Source organism: Phasianus colchicus, chromosome 2, assembly GCF_987193195.1.
Source record: "Phasianus colchicus chromosome 2, bPhaCol1.hap1.1, whole genome shotgun sequence".
In the NCBI taxonomy this organism is placed as follows: Eukaryota; Metazoa; Chordata; class Aves; order Galliformes; family Phasianidae; genus Phasianus; species Phasianus colchicus.
Genome location: NC_143437.1, coordinates 18,469,803 through 18,490,432, shown reverse-complemented (window position 1 = coordinate 18,490,432; position 20,630 = coordinate 18,469,803). Strand labels below are relative to the sequence as shown.

The window sequence follows — 20,630 nt, the reverse complement described above, 5'->3', positions numbered from 1 at the left end:
TGGTTTGTGAGCCTGAGCAGGGAAGCCAGAGGAACCAATGTAGCAGGCTCCAACTTTGCCCTGAGCAGAGACCCTGGAAGTTGACAGAAGGTTCCATGATGTCAGCAGCCACAAGCAGTATTATGATGTTGCACCTGCCTAGCACAAAGACCCTATGGAATGCCATTAATGAGGCTTTCTAATCAGGTGCACACCAAGAAGGAAGCCCTGACATGGGGCCTCACCCAGCTGGCACCCAGCAGCATCTGCAGGCATACATCCGTCATGACCCGACTCCAGGTTGCCCTGGGTAGTGTACAGAGGTCACAAGGTTCAAGATTCTATCAAGTAAATTAAGGTGAAATGACACCAAGCAATCGGTTAACACTTTTACTCAAAGAAAGAGAAGCTTCAAGTTTGCCTGGGAAAAATGGTTATTGGTACTAGATAAGAAATGCCCTATTAGCGATGAGCTATGATGCCTTTGCACTTTGTTCTCCCTGAGTACAAGCTCAGCTATTCAGAATGTTCCAGAAATGGGTCTGGGTCTTGGGTGGTTGTCAGGCCCCCTCTAATGTTGTGATCAAAGTATGGCCCCTCTGCAAGTGCTGTTCGATTCTTAGAATACTCTGGAAATGGGTTGGTAGTTGAGAGGGGCTTCAGGGGGTCTCACTCTCCCCCTGTGTAAATGACAGCAAGATGACTCCTTGGTGCACAGGCATAGGTTATGAGATCTGTCTCTCCCCTACTAAGTTTGCCTGTTGTAATTCAGCCGGTCTGTATGGTCATCCCCAGATAAGAAAATCAGCCTGGAGCAATACCTCACCTTTGCAAAGCTCCCCCTTCCAACTGCTCCTTATTTCAGAGAATCACTGAATCATCAAGGTCGGAAAGACCACTAAGTTCACCTTGTCCAACCCTCAATCATCCCCACCATGCCCACTAACCGTGGCCCACTACCTATTGCCCTCAGTGCCACATCCACTTGTTTTTTGAACACCTCCAGGAACGGTGACTCCACCACCTCCCTGGGCAGCCTGTGCCACTGTGTCACCACTCTTTCAGGGAAGAAATTTTTTCCCAATACTCAATCTGAACCTCTGTTGGCGCAGCTTGAGGCCATTCCCTCTCATCTTGTAGCTGCTGCCCAAGAGAAGAGGCCGAACCCTATCTCACCACAACCTCCTTTCAGGCAGTTGTAGAGATTGATAAGCTCTCCCCTGAGCCTCCTCTCCTCCAGACAGAGCAATCCGGGTTCCTTCAGTGGCTTTCAATAAGACTGGTGCTTCAGACCCCTCACAGCTTTTTGCCCTTCTCTGGCCACGCTCCAGGGCTTCAGTGTCTTTCTCTGCTTCCAGGTAGCAGCAACAGGACAAGAAATAATGGCCTTAAGTTGTACCAGGGAAGGCTCAGGTTGGATATTAGAAAAAACTTCTCAGAAAGCAACGACGCAACGGCACAGGCCGCCCAGGCAGGCGGTGCACTCACCGTCCCTGCGCCCCCCGAGCCGGAAGGGGCCGGTCCCGCCCCGCCCCGCCTCCCTGCGCACGCCGTGCGCTCGGTCGCCATGATGGGGGCTCAGGGTCTGGTGCTGTCGGCGCCGCGGGGCTGGCTGTGGGGGGCGGCGGCGGTAGCGGCGCTGGGCGTCCTGCTCGGAGCCTGGCGCTGGACCCGAGGGAGAGCCGCGGGGCAACGCCGCCGCCGCCCGGGCCGGCTGCAGCGGGTGGGCACGGTGTCCAGCCTCTTCGTGTACCCCGTCAAGTCGTGCCAGGGGGTGGCGGTGCAGCGGGCGCGGGTGACGCCGATGGGGCTGCAGAGCGGGGAGATGCGGGACAGGTAGGGCAGCCCTGCGCGGGGCCGCGGAGGGGATCGCCGCGCCGGGCATCGCGTGTTCAGCCTCGCTCCGTGTCGTTCAGGTTTTGGCTCGTGGTCAAGGAGGACGGACACATGGTGACGGCTCGTCAGGAGCCGCGTCTCGTCCTCATCTCTACCGGCTGTGAAAATGGTTACCTGACCCTGAGCGCCCAGGGGATGAAGAAGCTGTGTCTGCCCGTGAAGCTGCCCCGCAAAAACCCCGTGCAGAACTGCAGGTACGGGAGGGCGGGGCGCTGCCGGGGTCCCCTCGTCCCGCCCTGCGCTCTGCCTGCTGCGGTGCGCCTCGCTCGCGGGCTTCAGGACCGGGCGGTGGTTGGCATTTTGAGTGCCATTGGCAGGGGAAATTCTCTGCCGTACGGTATGCGAAAGGCCCGGATTGATGGTAACAAAAGGTCCGCTTCTGGTCTGATAAACAGTAGCGGAGGTAAATCTCAGGGGAGATAACGCAGCGTTCAAAGACCGTAAGTTGTGCTCTTTAGTCCTCGCACCACGTGGGGTTCGCTTGTTTGTGTTTGCTTGTCCTGTTGTTCTCGCTTGGGTGAGTAGTTGTATCCCAGCGCCTCGGTCCTGCGTTTCCTGGTCACTGTGTGCACCAGCAGTTTGGGGTTCAGGTCCGTGCCCCTCACAAAGCTGTTTCAGGTGAACTGCTTACAGGCAGTCATTCCATTCTTAGAATCAAACATCGTGAAGGTTGGAAAAGACCTCATCAAGTCCAACCATTCCCCTACCACCAGTACTGCCCTCTGTCCATGTCCCTCAGTGCCACATCTCCACGTTTCTTGAACCCCTTAGGGCCAATGACTCCTCCATCTCCGGGCAGCCTGTGCCACTGCCTCACTGCTCTTCCTGAGAAAAACTTTTCCTAACATTCATCCTTGTGCCTGGAATCATGTGGGATGGGCTTGCCCTGGTTATTTCACTCATGTATTGAAATCTGTGCTGAGGAATGGGAGGGGGAAGCAGAAAACACCTCTTCCCTGTTAGAATATCAATTCGTACCTAAGGTTACTTAGTAACTGTACTCTGTGTTAGTTCCTGCAGGGATACTGCTTAGTGTTGTTAGTTTGGGTAGCCAGAAGGTTAATGTGCCAACTGGTGTAATTAAAACTAAGTGCCGGAAAGGAACTCTATTTGCTTTTAATATAAATCTGTTGCTATGATGGCCCCTGATTGGCACAGCTCAGTAGCTCTGTAGATACAAAGGAGGAGTGAGTTACAAATGGTAATGTTTCTCACAGAGAAATAGGGCAGTGTATTAAAAATCAGTCTGTAATGTCTGTATGTCAGCCAATGAGACACATATCAGAAACGTTCACTATTTTCAATATGTTGTTTTGAAATTGTTGTGCTTTTAGAAGAAGATTTAAATAGGCTAAGTACATTTCCGTGATGAAATATTGTCTTAGACTTTGCAATTTTAGATCTCAGGAATTTAATTTTCTCTCAAGTCCTCTTTCTTCAGTTTGATAAACCTTTGCACTCCTTGGCTTTAAAATTGCTAGATTTTTGGGAGAGTAAGTAAGCAGAAGTTAGATGCAGGTAAATGGACTATAAATATTATGAAGTTGTCTGGTGGTGCCATAGGATGTAAAATTAGCAGTACCTTGCCTAGTTCTTTTCAAGACAAGTCCTGAGGTTTTGCATGATATTGCTGCTTTTGTGCTCAGGACTGGCTGATTTGATCCATTAAGAATGAGGTGTGGGGACAGTAGTATATTCAGGAAAATGAAGATTTGGTTTTTGATCCCAGATTTTTCCCTTCCACTCACAGGCTGGAAGGGAAAAGTTGCTGCTTTGCTACACCACACAGCCTGCGGGCAAGGAGAGCATAGTGCCTTCAGATCAGTGCTGGCTCGTGCCCAGTAATAGGTGGGAGCTGACACAATGCAATATTGCATCTGGCTGCAAAAGGCTGTGTAGGTCTGCACACACAAACTGAGCACCCACAAATAAATTTGGGGTGTTTCTGAAAAGAAAGTAAGCAAGCAGGAGTGATCTGTCAATGGCTTCCTTTGCAGGGGTGATTTGTGTGAGTGAAAAGAAATTGATCTCTTTGGCAGCAAAAGCCCACTGCTGGCTGTCATTTCCTGGAGCCCTGAGCCTTTCCATGGGTGTTTGTGAGGTCATGGCAGCAGGAGTGGGTCCCGAGGAGCTGGGTGCAGGGTTAGATGAGCTGCCTGGGTATCTGCATGCATAAAGCTATGTAGCATGCTGTTGCAGGGGCAGAAGAAACTGCAGTGCATTTGGGTCAACAGCATTAAAGCAATTAATGACTGTTGCTGGAATTTATGTACTGAGTTGAGGTTTACCTTGTCCTATGAGGAAAGTGCTTCTTGCATAAACTTGTTTTAAATTCTGCTGCTGGTGGCTTTTTGTGCCCCATGGACTTTGCTTCCATTATAAATGTTTAACCTCTCCTAGCATCTGGAATAGCTCAGTATCTTAAATTTGAGCTTTGCTTGTTGAATTAGTTGCCTGTTGCCAGATCTCACTGGGCTGAGACCATGCCAGCAGCCTCATGAAAGGCTGGCGTGTATCCTTTTGTTGTTGTTCCTAATGTGGTGAGGGGAGCAAAGCCATCTTCCAGAGACTTTTTGGGAGACAGATCATTTTTGGGGAAGGGTCTCGTTGAAAACAGTGGTTGAAGTTTGCGTTGTACTTCCTGCTCCACTTTGTGAGCTGACAGGCTGATTCTCAAGTGGTCTGGATGTAGTGTGTGATTTGATTTTGCTGATTTTTTTTTTTTTGGTGAAATGTGTAAATACCAGCTTCTAACAAACTGTTATGCAGCTCCAGCTGTTTATTGTAAAAATACTTGTGGCATATGCAAATTTATTGTCAGAATGCAGCGGGAAGAGATCTGTAGGTGGCAGAGTTTTACTCAGCTTTGGGTAAATTTTACAGCACTAAAACATGAAGGAAAACATCCTTAACAATTAGGGACGATATCTGCATATTCTAATTTCAGAAACTAACCACATCCTTCAAAATGCCACTCATCACATCAATTACCTTGCAGTCAATTTCTGGGTAGAGATCTTTTAAGTAAGTAAATGTAAGAAAATACTTATTTTCTCTGCTTGAGAATAAACAAACAGGTGTGTTACTGATTGCTGTGTGACAGTTAGCCCTGGGCACCTAAAGTCTTTGTGGCTTGTTCTTTCACCAGCTGGTATTGTCCAGCCACATCTGTGTTATTTAGCTTCCTACAAGATGATTGCACACTGGATATGACCCTCATGCCAAATTCAGTTACCAGCTTCCACGTTATTAATTCAGGTGGTTTATTACCTGTGTCTAGTTACTACTGTTAAAATGCTTACTTTTGAAGAGTGACAGTGCTTGAGCCGTTGGCTTTCCAGCTAACTTGCTGATATGCCTTGTGATCCCTTAGGGTGTTTGGGTTGGATATTCAAGGCAGGGACTGTGGTGATGAAGTGGCTCAGTGGATCACCACCTTCCTGAATTCAGAGCCATATCGACTGGTACACTTCGAGCCTTCCATGGTGCCAAGAAAGTCAAAGGATATAATAAACCTTTTCCGAACCACTGACGAGGTAAATGAATGCTCTTGTTTCCTCCTTAGGCCTTGCACAGTTGTTTGTGACAACTTCTATAATTTCAGCTTAATTCTATTAATAGAAGTTTAATTTTACAGTTTGAGCAAATGAAAGTTGTAGCAATTTCTGAAATAGCAAGTAAAGTAACATGCTCTTTTCTAACATACCTCCACCAAAACTAAAATCTGAATACAGCATCTTAATACTGCCTGGCAAATAAATGGCCTCTTGTTGCAACATATCAGTGTGTAACTTACCTTTTGCCCTTATTCCCATGCTCTCACAGCAGCTTGACAATTTGTTTTTGTAGGTTGCCTATCATGATTGTAGCCCAGTGTTGATCATCTCAGAAGCTTCCCTGGAAGACTTAAATACCAGATTGGAGAAGAAAGTTAAAATACAGAACTTCAGACCGAATATTTTTGTGTCAGATTGCAGTGCTTTTGAGGAGGTAAAGCAGATGTTAAATGTTTTTTAGAAGTCTTGGATATGTTTTTTTCTTAAACTCAATTTCCTTGGGCTGTGGTGCCAACATGGATGAGGAAAGCTGCTGTTCTGTGATGTATAACTGGATTCCAGAGAGATACAGCTTCTGCTTGCTTGAATCCATGTGAAATGTTGAGGGGAGGTGACATGTCTGTGAATACTTAATTAGCTCAGCAAAGGATGACATCAGTGTATTTAAGTGACAGTTTACTGTTAAAGCTCGCCTTCAAGGGTGAAGCAAGGAAAGCTGTGCATGCTGTAACTGATCAGATTATTGATATACATTAACAATTTGCAAAATTCTGAATGCAATGTTTTATAGCCTTTGGCACAAGAGTAAAACTGGCCATTGTTATTCTGCAGTACCGTCATTACATCTCTGACTGTATTCTGGTGGTTCAAAAATTACTGTTTATGAAGGTATCTGGTGATGAAATTGGTACCTGTCAACGAATTCAGGGCTTTCAGCAATTAATTTGAACACCTCAACAGAACTGTTCTCTTGGGAAAGTTTTTGTTCCTAGATAAAAAAAAAAGTCATCTGGAGCCTAATGGTGGAGATTCAACAGTCCACCAGCTTTGAGAAGGAAGTAAATTGTACCCTGCTAGATGCCATAGCAAGGTCGAAGCGCCAATTAAAAACTCAGTCAACAAACAGCCATATTTTTTTTTGTAAATTGGTTTCTGGCCATGTATGGGACCTGACTTATGTAGTACACAGCCTTTTGTCTGGATACAACCACCAAAGAACCCATATCAGAGCTCCAAATTAACACAGTGCATGCACAGTTGGTAGAAATTGGGTGAATATTCACATGTTTAAACACATCTGTGTGCTTTGAGTCATGGGGATGCCTGCTTTTAAAGGTGATCGCCTGGAGTGGTACTGCCTGTTTAAGGGGTGACTGCTGGGATTGGTTGTGCATGGTGCATCTAATCTGTGTATAAACCTTTCTTCAGGACAACTGGGAGGACATTCTTATTGGTGACGTGGAGATGAAAGGGACGGTGTGCTGTGGAAGGTAAACATTTGAGAATGTTACTTTACATAGATGTATAAAGATTTATAGTTAAAAAAAAATTTAAAAAAAGTAAACAAATGTTAATGATTTGGTGCTGTTTGTCATTGCAGGTGTATTTTAACAACTGTTAACCCAGACACTGGAGTGCTGGACAGGAAGGAGCCTCTGGAAACATTGAAAAGGTTGTAAAAATACCAGTGTGTTTCAGGGTGTGTGATTGGATTTAGGCTAGATCCCAACACGTGCTAGGCTGATGTTTTGAAAGTGGTTTTAAGTATGTGTGAGATGTAATAACGCAATGTAAAGATCTGTGTTTGTTGGCTTCCGTTCTACTTTATGCAGTGCTATGTGGTAGGAAAACTCAGGAAGTTTTCTCTTCTTTCTTGCAAACTTTACATTCAGTGCCTCTTTCATCATTGCTAGTATGAATGCTTGGTGCGACAGATATTTAAGGTATTTTAAAGGTTTGATTTTGCAGCTTTAGCATTTCTTTTTTAAAGTATCTTCTGTGTATGTGGTAAATGTATGAATGTGTGAGTGCAGTCAGATTCTCTCTCTGTCTGAAGTGCTTAGTTCTCTTATTTATAGCGCTTGTTTAGTTTGCAGTCTAGTATGGTGGTCCAAACATCATATGTCCTCTCTGTCACTGCTGATATTTTGATGTTTAGAGTGTGCTTCCACTGCTTCTAAGGAAGTGTTCTCTCTTTGCAGTTACCGCCTGTGTGATCCATCAGAGCGACATATATACAAATCCAGCCCTCTCCTTGGAAGACTCTTTGCTGTTGACAAAACTGGAACAATTCAGGTTGGAGACCCTGTGTACAAGATGATTGAGTAATGGCAAACGTTTTTATCAGAAGATGACTTTTCACTTAGATATGTAAATTGCTTATCTGTAAACACAGTCACCGATGCAAATTCATACTTTTTTTTTTCCTTGCAATGTTTTCAATGCTGTATTTCTTTGTAAGGTGAAGGGTTTCTTCTGAAACTATAAACTGCCAATCATTTTAGATCTTATCATCAAATAGCGTGTGCGTAGCAACCAAGTCTTTAGTTTTCTTCAGGATGTCGTAGAAGAAGGTCTAAGACAGGATAAACTTCACAGCACTACTGTGGGTATCGCACCTCCGAAAATTTTATGTTGAGCCTAACACCAGAATCCAAACTAATTTTCAAGGACTTTGCTTCATGTAATAGATACCTTCAGTGCCTATCAAGAACTTTTATCTTTACCCATTATTCATTTAGTTCTTTCCTTCCTTCTCTAACCAAATGCCAGGAATTTGTATGAAGCTGATAATTATACTATCTATTATGTTTATATTGCACAAAACTGACAGGGATGTAATGCAGAGGGAATGAACTCTGGATGGTATCAGTTAAATTTTTTTCTTTAAATGTAGCTTAATCGTGAAAATGAAAAAATCCAGGTCATCATGAAAAAATCCAAGCCTGTCATCTTTTGAATGCTTGGCTGCCTGATGCTTTGTTATAAATTGCTAGATCTGGAAAGGCAGTTGAACTAGCCAAAAAGAGGAGTAATTAAATGTGAAGGACAAGTAACGATTCAGTTTTGTGTTTGGATTCACTGTATTCTGCTGTGAATATAAAATTGAAATTTTGCTGCATGTTCACAGCTCAGCCCTGTAAGGTGAAGATGAAGAAACCTTGTGCCTTTGAGTAAATTCAAATGGATATATCTGGCAAGCATGAAGCAAGCATAATGGGAAAGTAGTCTTCTATTATTTGTGAGCTCAGAATTGCTCCAAGTAGCCTTTACTAGCACAGTGCTGTGTAAGTACTTGATTTTTCCTGTGATGGACAAGTACTCAGTTAGGTCTACACATCATGTAATGGTACATAGTTATGCCTAATGCAGTGACTAGTGGGAGGAAGTGAGAGGAGAAGTGTTGTCTTTTAAATGCAAGACAGTCCTGAGGTTCACTTCAAAACAGTGTTAAAAAATCCTGAGTACTAGAGGCTGAAGCATAGTGGAATTGCTTTTAGTACTATTAAGCAAAGACAGCCTGCTGGCCTGCCAAAGCAATTAGTTAAGTGTGTCTGTTCATTAAGTCAAAGAAGTGGAATGAACGAGCTGAAATTTTGCCTCTAGCCAAGTGTACTTTTTCGTTGTTATTTGAGCACCACTGTAGGAGTTACATCATGCGTTGAATGGCATAGATTGCATTTCATTTTGTGCTGTCATTGATTGGACTAGTTTTCAAATGAGATAGTCTTCCCAATGAAAAACTGCATCTCTGTTCCTGTTAGGAAAATGCCATAGATCTAAAACCCTAATTTATCCCTCTCAAAGCCCCTTAGAAGAGTTTGGTTAGAATGCTAAACTGAGTATGCCCTGAGTATAACAGATTTGACAAATGATGTTTAAATCCGTTATGTAGGGAGCTGAAGAGGGTAACTAATGAACGTTGTAATATAAATATATTCTTATAAACGTTGAACTGCTGTAACTTTAGGAATTGAATTTGAATTTACTAGAGCCATTTAGGAAATTGACTGCAAAACATGTCACTCAAAATACAATATTTTTGTAATTGTGCACTTTAAGATGTTAATGTTTTTTCTAACAATGAAGAAAAAAGGTAAAGTACAAACTTCTGTTGAATCCTGACTGTGTTAAGGAGTAAAATTTGTTAATCGTTTTTCTTTGTTTCCCTTTTTGACATTTAACTGCTGCTGCTGTTTACTGGACTTCGCATATAATTAACTAGAGTTTGTTTAATTTTTTATTTATTTATTTTCCCTCCTCTTAAGTTTGGGAAAGTATCCAGTTAACCAGAGGAAGCTATACACATAAGAGAGCAGAATCATTGGATGTAAGTGGTCTTCTACCTCAACTTCACAACTCTTATGATGATGAAAAAAGATATTTACAGACCACCATCTTTTTTCCACAGACATAAAAAAAAAAAAAAAAAACAGGGAATACTCTGAAAGTAGGAAATTATAGTACATTCATGTGAATACAATAGATGCAAAATAGGAAATTCCCTAAATATGAAGTCTTGTTTTAAATCATTTCTTGGGCCAGTGTAGTTCTTGCAAAACTGTGAGAGTGAAGAACAGTCCTTGGCTGGTAGTAATTTCCTAGTTGCTTAGGATTTGAGTGGGGTGCATTGTAAGTCAAAAAAAAAAAAAAAAAAAAAGGAAGAGCTATGTATTTGCATTTTAAGGAGGAAAAAAAAGCCCTCCAGAGGCATTGCTCCACTTTATATGAGAAGAAAAGAGATTCTTGGCACTTGCTACTCCAAATAGCAAAGATGTTTCAAAAAAGGATTGCCACAGTGTTAATTTCTAATTTCTTCTAGAAGCTTAAATTGTCTTACTCTCATTTTGAGATCTGTAAGAAATTCCCTGCACTGGGCAGATGCAGAGCTGAGGACATCTACAAGCTGAGCAGAGCTACATCTACAAACTTTGTTTCTTTCAGACCAAAAATTCTTAAGTGTCTCCCTGTCCTCCCCAAAACAACCAACAGCAACAAAAACTTCCAATCATTGCACCAGGAAAACAAAAAAGCAACAGAAAAGAAAAGCTCACCACCAACGCACTTGCAGGCATCAAAAATACACATCAGCCTTCAGCCAGAGGAGATGCAGGGTCCCTCCATCTGCTCAGCAGGATGCCAGTGCTTTCCCATCAGGGAGGATCTGTTCTGGAGGAGCAGTTCTTTGAGTTATTTATTATGAAAAAAATTCCAATGGCTCAGCTCCAAGTCATGGAAAAGTTGTATTAGTGATCAACAAGTGGATTTATTTACTCTGTACATGTAACTTCCATGTACATGTACATCTTTTTACTGAAATTGTATTTTCCTAAGATGTTCTGTCAAGGTGAGTGTACTTACAGGATCGTCTTCCATGGTCCTTTGAATGCCAATGCTTGTCTTGCATTCTTCTGACCTTTCTGAGACTCAAAAATAGCTGATCATCCTACCCCAGTGAACTTTCTACGTAAATACAGTTGATGCCAGCTACTTTTGAAGAAACTATATTTAAAGCTATTCACTAGTATCACATAATTACTGCCCTCCCTGGTCCCCTTGGGATTGTTTGCCCTTTTTAAGTGGTGTACATTTGGATAAAGTAAATGTCTCTGGCATGCCCTTTCTGAAGGGTCTTCCCACAGTTACTGTTTAATATATCCTCCATTAATCCAAGCAGGAGAGGCCAGTGTATTTAATTAGCTAAAGGGAGCTGTCAAAGTGGATTTGGGGCTGGATTGGAAGACTTCAAGATGCATGAACTGAAAGGGGGAAGCGGGTGCACAGGTAAGTCTGGATGCAACTGCAGTTGTACTAAGAGTATTCTAAAAAAGCTGACGCAGTATTCATTATAGGTGTCAGAGAACTGGTTTGTTTTGGGTTTATTTGCAAATTGCCAATGTGCAGTGTGCATGTTCTCCCATAAATGACAAAATTCTCCATAAAATGTATTTATGGAAAAGCTGTTTTCCCCCCTCACCCCTGCCCCACTTTCTCACTTTCTCCAGCTGACGATGTAGTGTGGACATTGCATTTCCTTCACTCTTAAACCCTTCATGTATTCAGCTGTTCACAGTGTATCAGTGTGTATGTATTTCTATGTGTGCACGTTTATCATGGAATGTATAAGGAAACTTCAATATCCAAGTAGCATGGTTTGCATACTTTGCTTTTGCCAGGTTTCCCTGCCCCAAACAAATATCTGAAAGCATCTCGAGCTGGCAAGATAGCAATAATTTCCACTTTATTCCCTGATTGCTTACTTCTTCCCATGAGAAAATGCTTTTGAATGACATTTAACTTGTGTAAGGGACTGGAAGATCCATTCCTGCAAAAATGTGAAGGTTCCCTGGCTTGCTATTCTTGTTTCATTCTCACTACAACCTATTATAGATGCCTGCAAGGATTTTTTTTTATTCCCTGGCAGATTTCCATTGGAGATTGAGGCATCACTTTTGATACATTTCTGGGACTGAAAACTTGCTGGCATCAGTAAAATACAGCAAGATGTTACACTAGTACAACTTGTCCCAGCCTTGGATGAAGTTGTCTCCTTGTGATAATTTGCTTTTGAAACTTCAGAACAAAGCTTTTATTTTCCTTCCCTTTATTTTCCTTTGCTTGTTTTTGTCCTTCATTCTCCTGTCTCAGTAACCGGAAAACAACTTGATATAAGGGACCTTAAGGGAAGCTTTTTCCACGTGTTAAGCCTTCATCTTCCCATTACATTTTAAGTGCACTTTGTCATACAATGACACGTCCCTTAGAGCTTTTGAGTATTCAGTCATCTTTTCTTCAGGTTGAATGTCTTTCCTAAACTTGTGGTGGCTCTCCATCCTGTGGATCGTGTAGCTCTCAGGCAGCAGGATTACAGGACTGGCTATACTAAGATTGAAATTAATTTTCAGCAGACCTGCTTGAAAATTGTTCTTCCTGTCAGTCTGATAAGAAATAATTTTGTTAGGCAAAATCTCACAAGCTACTTCTGGGAAAAAGTCTATTGTTTCTGTCTCAAACTTGTGAAAATGATGGGTGTTGTTCCTGAAGCCAGCTGGTGGAACAGGAAGCTACCTCTGAATGAGAGCTAGGAGGCACTTATGCAACACCCTGTGGGCTACTCTACCGAGGGCTTACAGCTTCTTGGTCAAATCTGGAGGTTCCTTCACATCCCAGTGGAAGGGGAGTCTTCCTTATCTTCCTTGGGGTGAAACGTGAGTGGTGAGATGCTCTGATGGTGAGTGCATGCCCTGCCAACACTCAGCAATCAGAAGGCAGTGGTTGGGCAGTGTTTGGAGCTGCTGGTCCTACGGGGATGTAGAGGCAATCATAGATTCACAAAATCATTGAGGTTGGAAAAGACCTGCAAGATCATCACGACTCTTCTTCCTGCTTCTGGAAAAAAAAAAACAAAACACAAAAAACCAGGACCAGAACCAAAAGAAACAATAATACTAAGGCATATGTTATCACTTGACATGATGGAAAACTGAATTATTCTAACATCTTTAGAGAGCACAACAAATGTGTGATTTCATTGCCGCTTTCATTTATACTTGTCAAAACTCACAGCACAATATGGTACATTTTCATCCTCTGTTTTCACTGGAAATTGCTTTTAGAGTGACTCATTTGTTATTTGTGTTTTCTATGGTTCCAGAGATATTCCACATTTTGGTAGCTCTGCTTTTGTCTGCTCTGTGCCTTAGTCACAGGGATCTAGGTATTGCCTTTGAACTGTTAAATTTAAAGGTGTGTTAACCCTAAGAAGTCCATCCATTATCTCATGGACCCAAGAGTCAGACCTAAAACTGAAGCATTTCACTTGAATAAGGTGGGTAGGATTTTACTTGGGGTCTCAGTGTGCTCTGTATATTCTTTGCCTTTCTCCTTTCTTTGATATCTTCTAGTTGAACATCACTGCAGAGATTTGTGACCTTCAGTCTGGCTGCTTACTCTTCAGAGCTATTTGTTTTTTTTTTTACTGTGAGCTGTTTAGCCTGAAGTTTTAATGATAAACTTTCCACAAAGGAGCATCTCTGCTTTTGTTAATATGTTGTTTATGTACACAAATGCAGCACTGGAAAAGTAGAAATTTTTCTGTAAGACCTGTTTTGCTGAGGGGACTGAGATGTGTCTGTAAAGGGTTCTGTTGTGAACCAGCTGAATTCTACCTGCTTTCAATCATCTTGCAGAACCCAAGCTTTTCCCAGATGAAAGAATTCAGCTTGAACTCTCTATCTGATCTTAGGACTCCGTATGAAGTTTAAGTCACTATAAATGTAACAAAGCATGGGTTTCCAGGAAAGGGAATCATTAATTTGAGGGACTGGTGTCCTTTGCTGCATCCCCAAGGACAGATCCAGCTGAGCATCTTTCACTCTTGCCTGGAGAGGCTTTGCATTTGGCAACACTGGATCCTAAATCTGTGCTAGCTCTACAGTTGTCAGCAAACTGCTCTCCTACCCTTATGTTTTTCCAGATGTTCAATGAAGTAAAGTCACATTTTATTCTTATTGTCGGCTGTTTGACAATGCTTCTGCTTTTTTAAATAAATACAAGTCTTAAGATCTTAAATCAGTGATAAAGTATAAATACTCTTTAAAACCACATTGGAATAGAGTCGCCATTGCTCACCTGTTAGGACTCGATGGCTCTGACTGAAGCTCAGATTCCTCTTGGATGGACATTCTGGGGAGCATTGCTGCCCTTGCTGTGTCGGTGGAAGCCCAGCTCTTTCAGAAGGGCTCTTGGGAGGGATCTTCCTTGCTGCGTGCAGGGAAATTGCTTTACTGTGGAATTGGCTGACCCACGTATCAATGGAAGTTGTGTCATTGTTTTCAATGGAAAGAAGACCAGGCCTACAGTGGTTTTATGTATGTACTTCCCTTATTTCAGAGCATTTCTGAAACAGCTGTCGCATTCCCTTCTGATTTGAGTTGTGTTGCATGAACCTCTGGAAAAGCATTATCCCTACACAGATCTGAATGACTTGCCAAGTTTTGTTTATTCTTTCCTCTCTTGTCACCAGGTGACTGATGTTCAGTCTTGAAGCTTTGTTAGCTGTGTTTACAGCATGAGCTTATTCCTCCTATTAGAAAAATGGTCATGAAATGAAGATGAAGTTATGTTAGACCATATGTTTTATCTGACCAGCTAAGTGAGGAACCTGACAGAATACAACGTGCAGGACAGCTCTTTGGTACTGTATTTTGTCAAGCAGAGCAATGTGACTAAAACGCATGCTGATGGAAAAGAGCACTTTGAAAGTATGAGAGAAAGTTTAATGTTGGGTGTTGGAAGGTGAAAGAAATAAAACTTGGACTTGCATTTTTCCCAGTCAGAGTTTTTGGGCAAGGAAAGTGGAGGCAGCAACTTCTAATGCTGCTATAGTTACATTAGTGTGGCACTATTGAGTTCCATTAATATATCAAAATTGTATTAGAAATAATATTGCCCAGTCATTATTACTGTAGAGAATGAATTTGTACGGTCAGTTTCCCATCCAATGTCCTACAGTCTGTCACAGACAGGACTGTTTCTTGGATAACAAAAGCAGCAGGCATGTTGGGGACACATGAACTTGAGAAAATTCCAGCTGCTGTGAGCAGTAGCCCTTGATGCTTGTGGCTGCTTCATTCTGTCATCAGAATAAGCACTCGGAACTTGCGCAAACGAACAGTGCTTCCAATGAGTGTGTTTATTTACAGCACATTTCATATTGAAGAGTTCAAATCAACTGAAGTGCTAAAAACTTTGCTTAGATTGGGCTTGTTTATTTATTTTTGAGGAGCCTGTATGTATGGGACTCTGTGTTATGGAGTTTGATTATGATCAGCTCCTGAACTTTGTTTTATGCGCCTCCATGCCTAAACCCATATATGAAGCATCAGAAGAGAATTATCAGATGGCAAATTCAGACATTTGAAAGAAGAGATGATGGCTTTTAGAGGTAAGTCTATCCAGACTTCCATTGACTAGATGCCTTCTTTACAGACTTTTTTATCAAATGGTTGAGTATCTTGAGACAGACCCATGTTAATAGAACAAACTGTATTGGGAAGGTTGTAACGTGTTTTATCCGTGTATGCTGTGGCTAAATCTGAGTGATGGCAAAGAGGATTTCCCTGTTCTCTGTAATTCTGTTTGCAGCAGCCAGTGCAGGTAAGTTGATGCAGTCACATTTTGCTTTGTTAATGGTTATTTCTTAGTTTGTCTGTTCGTGAAGATACATAGGTGGGGTAACAGGAGCACAGGGGTAGGCAATCTGCAGATTATAGGACTAGCATAGTTGTTTGAAGGCAAGCAGTGGGATGAAATGAATGAGACTTCTGGTTAGAGGTGAATGCTGCTCCTAACTCTGCCTGAAGTGACCCTATGCAGCCCTCCCGTGCCTCCCATGCTTCACCTGTGACAATGGTGGGTTGCTATGTGCTTTCCTTGTGAAGGTGCTGTGTGTAGCAATAAACTTTCTGAAGTGTCAGGACTGTTAGATGTAATCAGCTGCAGAAGCGAAGGAGGAGCCCCCAGTCCCTTCTGAGCCATTCCCTGGCACCAGTGCAAGCCCAGCTCTTCTCCCACCAAGTGCTGAGGATTGCTGGTATTTATCCATTGTTTTTGTAAGCCATGGAGGAGGAACCATGGGTTTAATAAACATGCTCAGAGTGCGTAGATAAAGCCTCTTAAGAAGTGCTAAATCAACATCAAAACATTACTTTAAGGATTTTGATCTGTTCAGTAGTTGTGAAAAACCAAAATCTCTTCATCTGCACAATCACTTATTTTGGTACTGTATTTACATCCAACTTTTCTCCGTTCCTTTTGTGTGGTGGTTTCCCTTCATTTGGATGAGTCTTTCAAACACAAAAAAAGGCAAAAAGAGCATAGATTAAAAGGAGATGATGTGATATTTACACCTTGTTAAATCTTACTAATTTGTGGTTAAAGAAGATTTCAGCTCAGCACTTCATTAGGACCTCGGGTAGCCAATCACTACAATGTAAGAGAAACATAATTTAATCAGAGGTGAGTATTTGAATGTATTAATATATTAATATGACTAAATGTGTGTGTGTAACCTCACTAAGCCATAGAAAAGCTTACTGGGCTTTTGGGATGTCATGGACTGAGCTTTGAGCAAGAGCTGGTTTTTACTGCTTGGATGCCCTTTCCCCACCCTGTATCCCATCTTATCACCACTCCAGCCCTGGGTCTCTGCTGTTTTGACACCTGCCGGGTCTCGAGTTGAACCCAGTTAATTAGTTCATATGTTGTTGGCTATTTCAATAAAAATACCAGATTGTTTACAGAGAAATTAAGCAATCTGCCCCTGAGCACAGCCTCATGGGACATCCAAGGACAGCTGTAAAGTTCTTTTTAAGAAGTTCTGGTTAATGTCAGCTGAGAAAGCTCTTGGTAAACAAATGAATAATTGATTGCTCAGCTTTCACATAGCTACTGCGTTTCTGGGCTCACATGACTCATTTGTGAACCATTCCTGTCGTCCTAATGCCATAACATTGGAGAAATGATGATTGTTTCTTGGAGGATTCTTCTGTGGACGTAGTTGCCAAGACCAAAGCTGTAATGGTTTGTTATTATGACCTTTGTTATTCCATTAGGCTCAATAGCTTTAAAAAAAATGATGTGTGCATACTTTAGGAAAGTTTTTACCCTTTACATTGACCTGACATCATAGTTTATACTCCAAAATGTATTAATGACAAAGTAGTGTTTTCATGTCAGGAGGACAAATTTTAACAACTATAATCTGCCCTTACTCATCATAAATATAAATGTATTGGTAAAACAGACCTTGTTAATGCAGCCAAGACAAATGCTGGACTATATTTCAAACCAATTGAAGCGCTAGTCTATACACTGTGTGATTTTTTTTTTTTTAGTGAGGCTTCAAATACATTATTGTCAAAACACTGTTAACATGCGTTTTTCAGAGGGTATTGCAGAGTAGTAATGACCCCTCAGATGCAAACAATCCCAGTCGTTTTTCTCAATTACTCAAAGATGTGTAAATGTCTTTGAGGATACAAAAGGGCAAAGGGAGCATTCAATTAATATTGTTTTGATGGGTTTTTAATACTTAAAAAAAAAAAAAAAGAACAGTAAAAAAGCACTGTGAGAATGACAGTCCTTGCAAATTGCCTCGTACAGCAAACAGTTTAATCTGCAATAAATTCTGTGCATTGTAGTTAACTAAAGCAGCCCCTGCATAAAGTGGGCTTGCAGTTTCTGATTGCTCTTCAAAGCTGATGTGTAGAAGTGCTCCCTTCTGATTTTGCTCCTCTAAATTCATTAACCATATACCACAGGCAGGATTGCCTTCTGCCTTGGCTTGCACCTTTCCTTGGATGCTTTCATGAGTCTTTCGTGGGACTGGAAAGACAGCAGAACTCAGTCGAATCTGGCCATTGTTGTGTGAAGTTTGGGCAGTCTCTTCACTCTGCTTGCAGCAGATAGTGAGCTGACCAAAGAGATGCCCCAGAAGGTCTCACCTCTGTTAAAAATGGTACTGAAGTAATGCCTCTGTCACTTAAAATGACCCCCCAGTAGGCAACTTTAGGAATGCTTGTCCTGTCTACAATCTGAGCTGATAAAGAGGAACAGACACTTATTTCCACAAAGTGTGCTAAGTATGAGGGCTGCTCTGAAAGTAATGCCTCCTATTTTTCTATGCTAGCCCACAGTGTCAGAGGTGGATATTGATGTTATAACAGAAGAGGCTGAACTTTCCCACCAATATTCCATTACATGTTGTTGCTGTGGAACAGATGTCAGCAGAGGGGCAGTCTGACACAGTGGCATCTGACATGGAAGTGAGTATGAAGCAAAGCGGTGGGATTAGATTCATCCATGTGGAAAAAATGACTCCCACTGACACTCACTGTCACTTGCTGAATGTTAATGGAAACCGAAGAGTGGGTGTGAGCACATTAAGGAGGTGGGTGGTGCCTTTTGACAGTGACAGTGGTCACCGCTGCTGATGTAAATTTTACAAACAGGGCATCCAGGCCAGCTCATCGCAGGTGAAAATGCATAGCTAACAGTAGTGATTATGTTGAAAACCAGTGTTTTGTAGCTGAGAATTTGCTCTGTTGAACAGTGTTATTGTGCTCTTTGTGTCTGTTGTAGTTTCCGTGGAAGTAAATAGGATGCATTACTTTTGGAGCAACCAACGTATTTGAAGGCTCATCTCTCCGGTTTTAGGCCCAAATCCTCATGCAAAAGAGTCTGCTTATTAGGAATCCTGGATGCAAAACTGCTGTGCTTCTGCTTGGTGCTGTTTAACTGTGGAGTTAATCAAGTACAATTGCTTAAGGCCCTGGAGGGAAGGATGTAATAAATCTTGGAGTATTTGTTCTGGTTTATGGCTGAGAGAAGCTGCATAACACTAAATCAGATGTTGTAAACATTCACAATGGCACATTTTCCTTACTTAGGGCACTGTGGCATGAGTCTTGAGAAACTAGACAGGGTATGTCCTAAGGGCTGGACATGTTTCTTTTCATTTTTTTTCATAATAGAAGGCACTGGTTTCTGAGGGTGTGATGGGGCTGGCTGCAGCGAGCTGCTGGTGTGCATCCTGCTCTGTCGGGTAGAGGGCAGTCAGACACAGGGGATGGCTTCAGCCTGCTCCTGCTTCCAAACCTGCCTCTAAGGAATCCTTGCTCATCTGGGAGAATGGGACGTGGAGTCATGGTAGCTGGGCACTGTGTGTCTCTGGAGCTAGAAGCGTCTGTGGGCAGTTTGAAAGACACGATTCCTAGGGCTGGGGTGGTTTTGCTGATTGTATGTGGAGCTTCCCTTTGGAGATGGAAGCAGAGAGATACAACAGCCAGATGAAAAATCATCCTCCCTTAAATATGAATTTCCCTGAGTTCCCACGCACGGCACATGGCACCCTTGGGGACTTGGGTTGCTGGCTCTGGGAGCAGTGCTGGGAGCCCAGCCATCTGCCCCAGCAAGGATGCATTCCTGCCATCCCAGCTGTGTCCCTGCTCCAGCAGACACTGCTGTGGTACATCTGAGTCATTCAGTAGCCTGTTCCTTCTGCAGTGGGTTCCTCTCACCCTTCTCCTTTGACTGTAAAATCCAGCAAGGATCTGCAGCCATGAGGATCGCCTTGCTTGTGCCACCTCTGGGATGCCTGCACCGCACAGGGCTCTGTCTGCTTCATCCACAGTCCTGGCAGCTCAGTGATGCTCGACTCATTTTATGTTATTTTTCTTTGCAACAAGGCCACACCGTGAAGTATATTAATCTTTTATTATTAGAACAATTTCCTGGGGAGCTTTTTTTTTTTATTTTTTCTTCTTGAACATTTAGGTTTTTAAGAGAGGAACGAAATTAATAAATAGCCTAGGGAAAATGGGTTGGTGGGGCCATTTATATAGCACTGGAACAAAGGGGCATTCAAGAAAATTAAAGAGTAGCAAATGTGAAACAGGTTAGAGGAAGCACTTTTGTACAATATCTGCTTGGGTGGAGGAACTTCCTGCTGCAGGAGATAGTAGAGCCTGGGAATTGGGCTCTACTATCTTTTGGGTTTTAAAAAGATGGGCATTTGGGCGGTCAGCTTACTAACACCAAAATAAAAGGTATATTATATTAGCTAGGTAGCAATACAAATCTTCTAGGCAAAATCTGTAGTGAGATGAGGGTCAGCCTCTTTTCCAGGTAACAGTGATAAGACTCAAGTTGCTCCAGGGGAGATTCAGATTGGATATCAGGAAAAAATTCAGAAAGAGTGGAGAGGCAGTGGCACAGGCTGCCCAGGGAGGAGGTGGAGTCACTGTCGCTGGAAGGATTCAAGAGCTGTGGAGATACATGTGGTTAGTTGGCATAGCGGGGAGAGGCTGGTGGTTGGACATGATGATGTCAGAGATCTTTTCCAACCTTAATGATTCTGTGATACTATGATTCTATAAGTCAGCGTCTGGTTATTGTAGGCTGGGATCTGAGGTGGGATGGCTGTGTGGCTGTATTGAACTGCAGGAGCTGGTCTGAACATCCCCAGCCTGTGAGGGGAGGTTGCCAGAAGCATGGAGAAGGGCAGAGAGGATGATGCAAGGAGCCATTGGCAGCTCCAAAGCTTGAGCCCAGGTGTCCCACGTGTCAGCCATGGGGACATCCCACTACCTAGAACTGGATTCTGGCCTTCAGAGGGGCCATTCATAGGACAAAGTG

At 42.7% G+C, this 20,630-nt stretch overlaps 1 protein-coding gene across 1 annotated transcript; it reads left to right on the top strand.

Moving 5' to 3' along the window:
* Nucleotides 1-1,508: 1,508 nt before the first annotated feature.
* LOC116230749 (mitochondrial amidoxime reducing component 2-like) lies at nt 1,509-9,588 on the top strand. The gene is made up of 7 exons (XM_031596106.2): nt 1,509-1,815; nt 1,896-2,069; nt 5,249-5,411; nt 5,725-5,865; nt 6,861-6,922; nt 7,033-7,104; nt 7,634-9,588. Exons 1-7 carry the CDS (start codon nt 1,547-1,549, stop codon nt 7,758-7,760), a joined length of 1,008 nt encoding a protein of 335 aa, XP_031451966.1. The 5' UTR covers nt 1,509-1,546; the 3' UTR covers nt 7,761-9,588.
* Nucleotides 9,589-20,630: the final 11,042 nt, after the last annotated feature.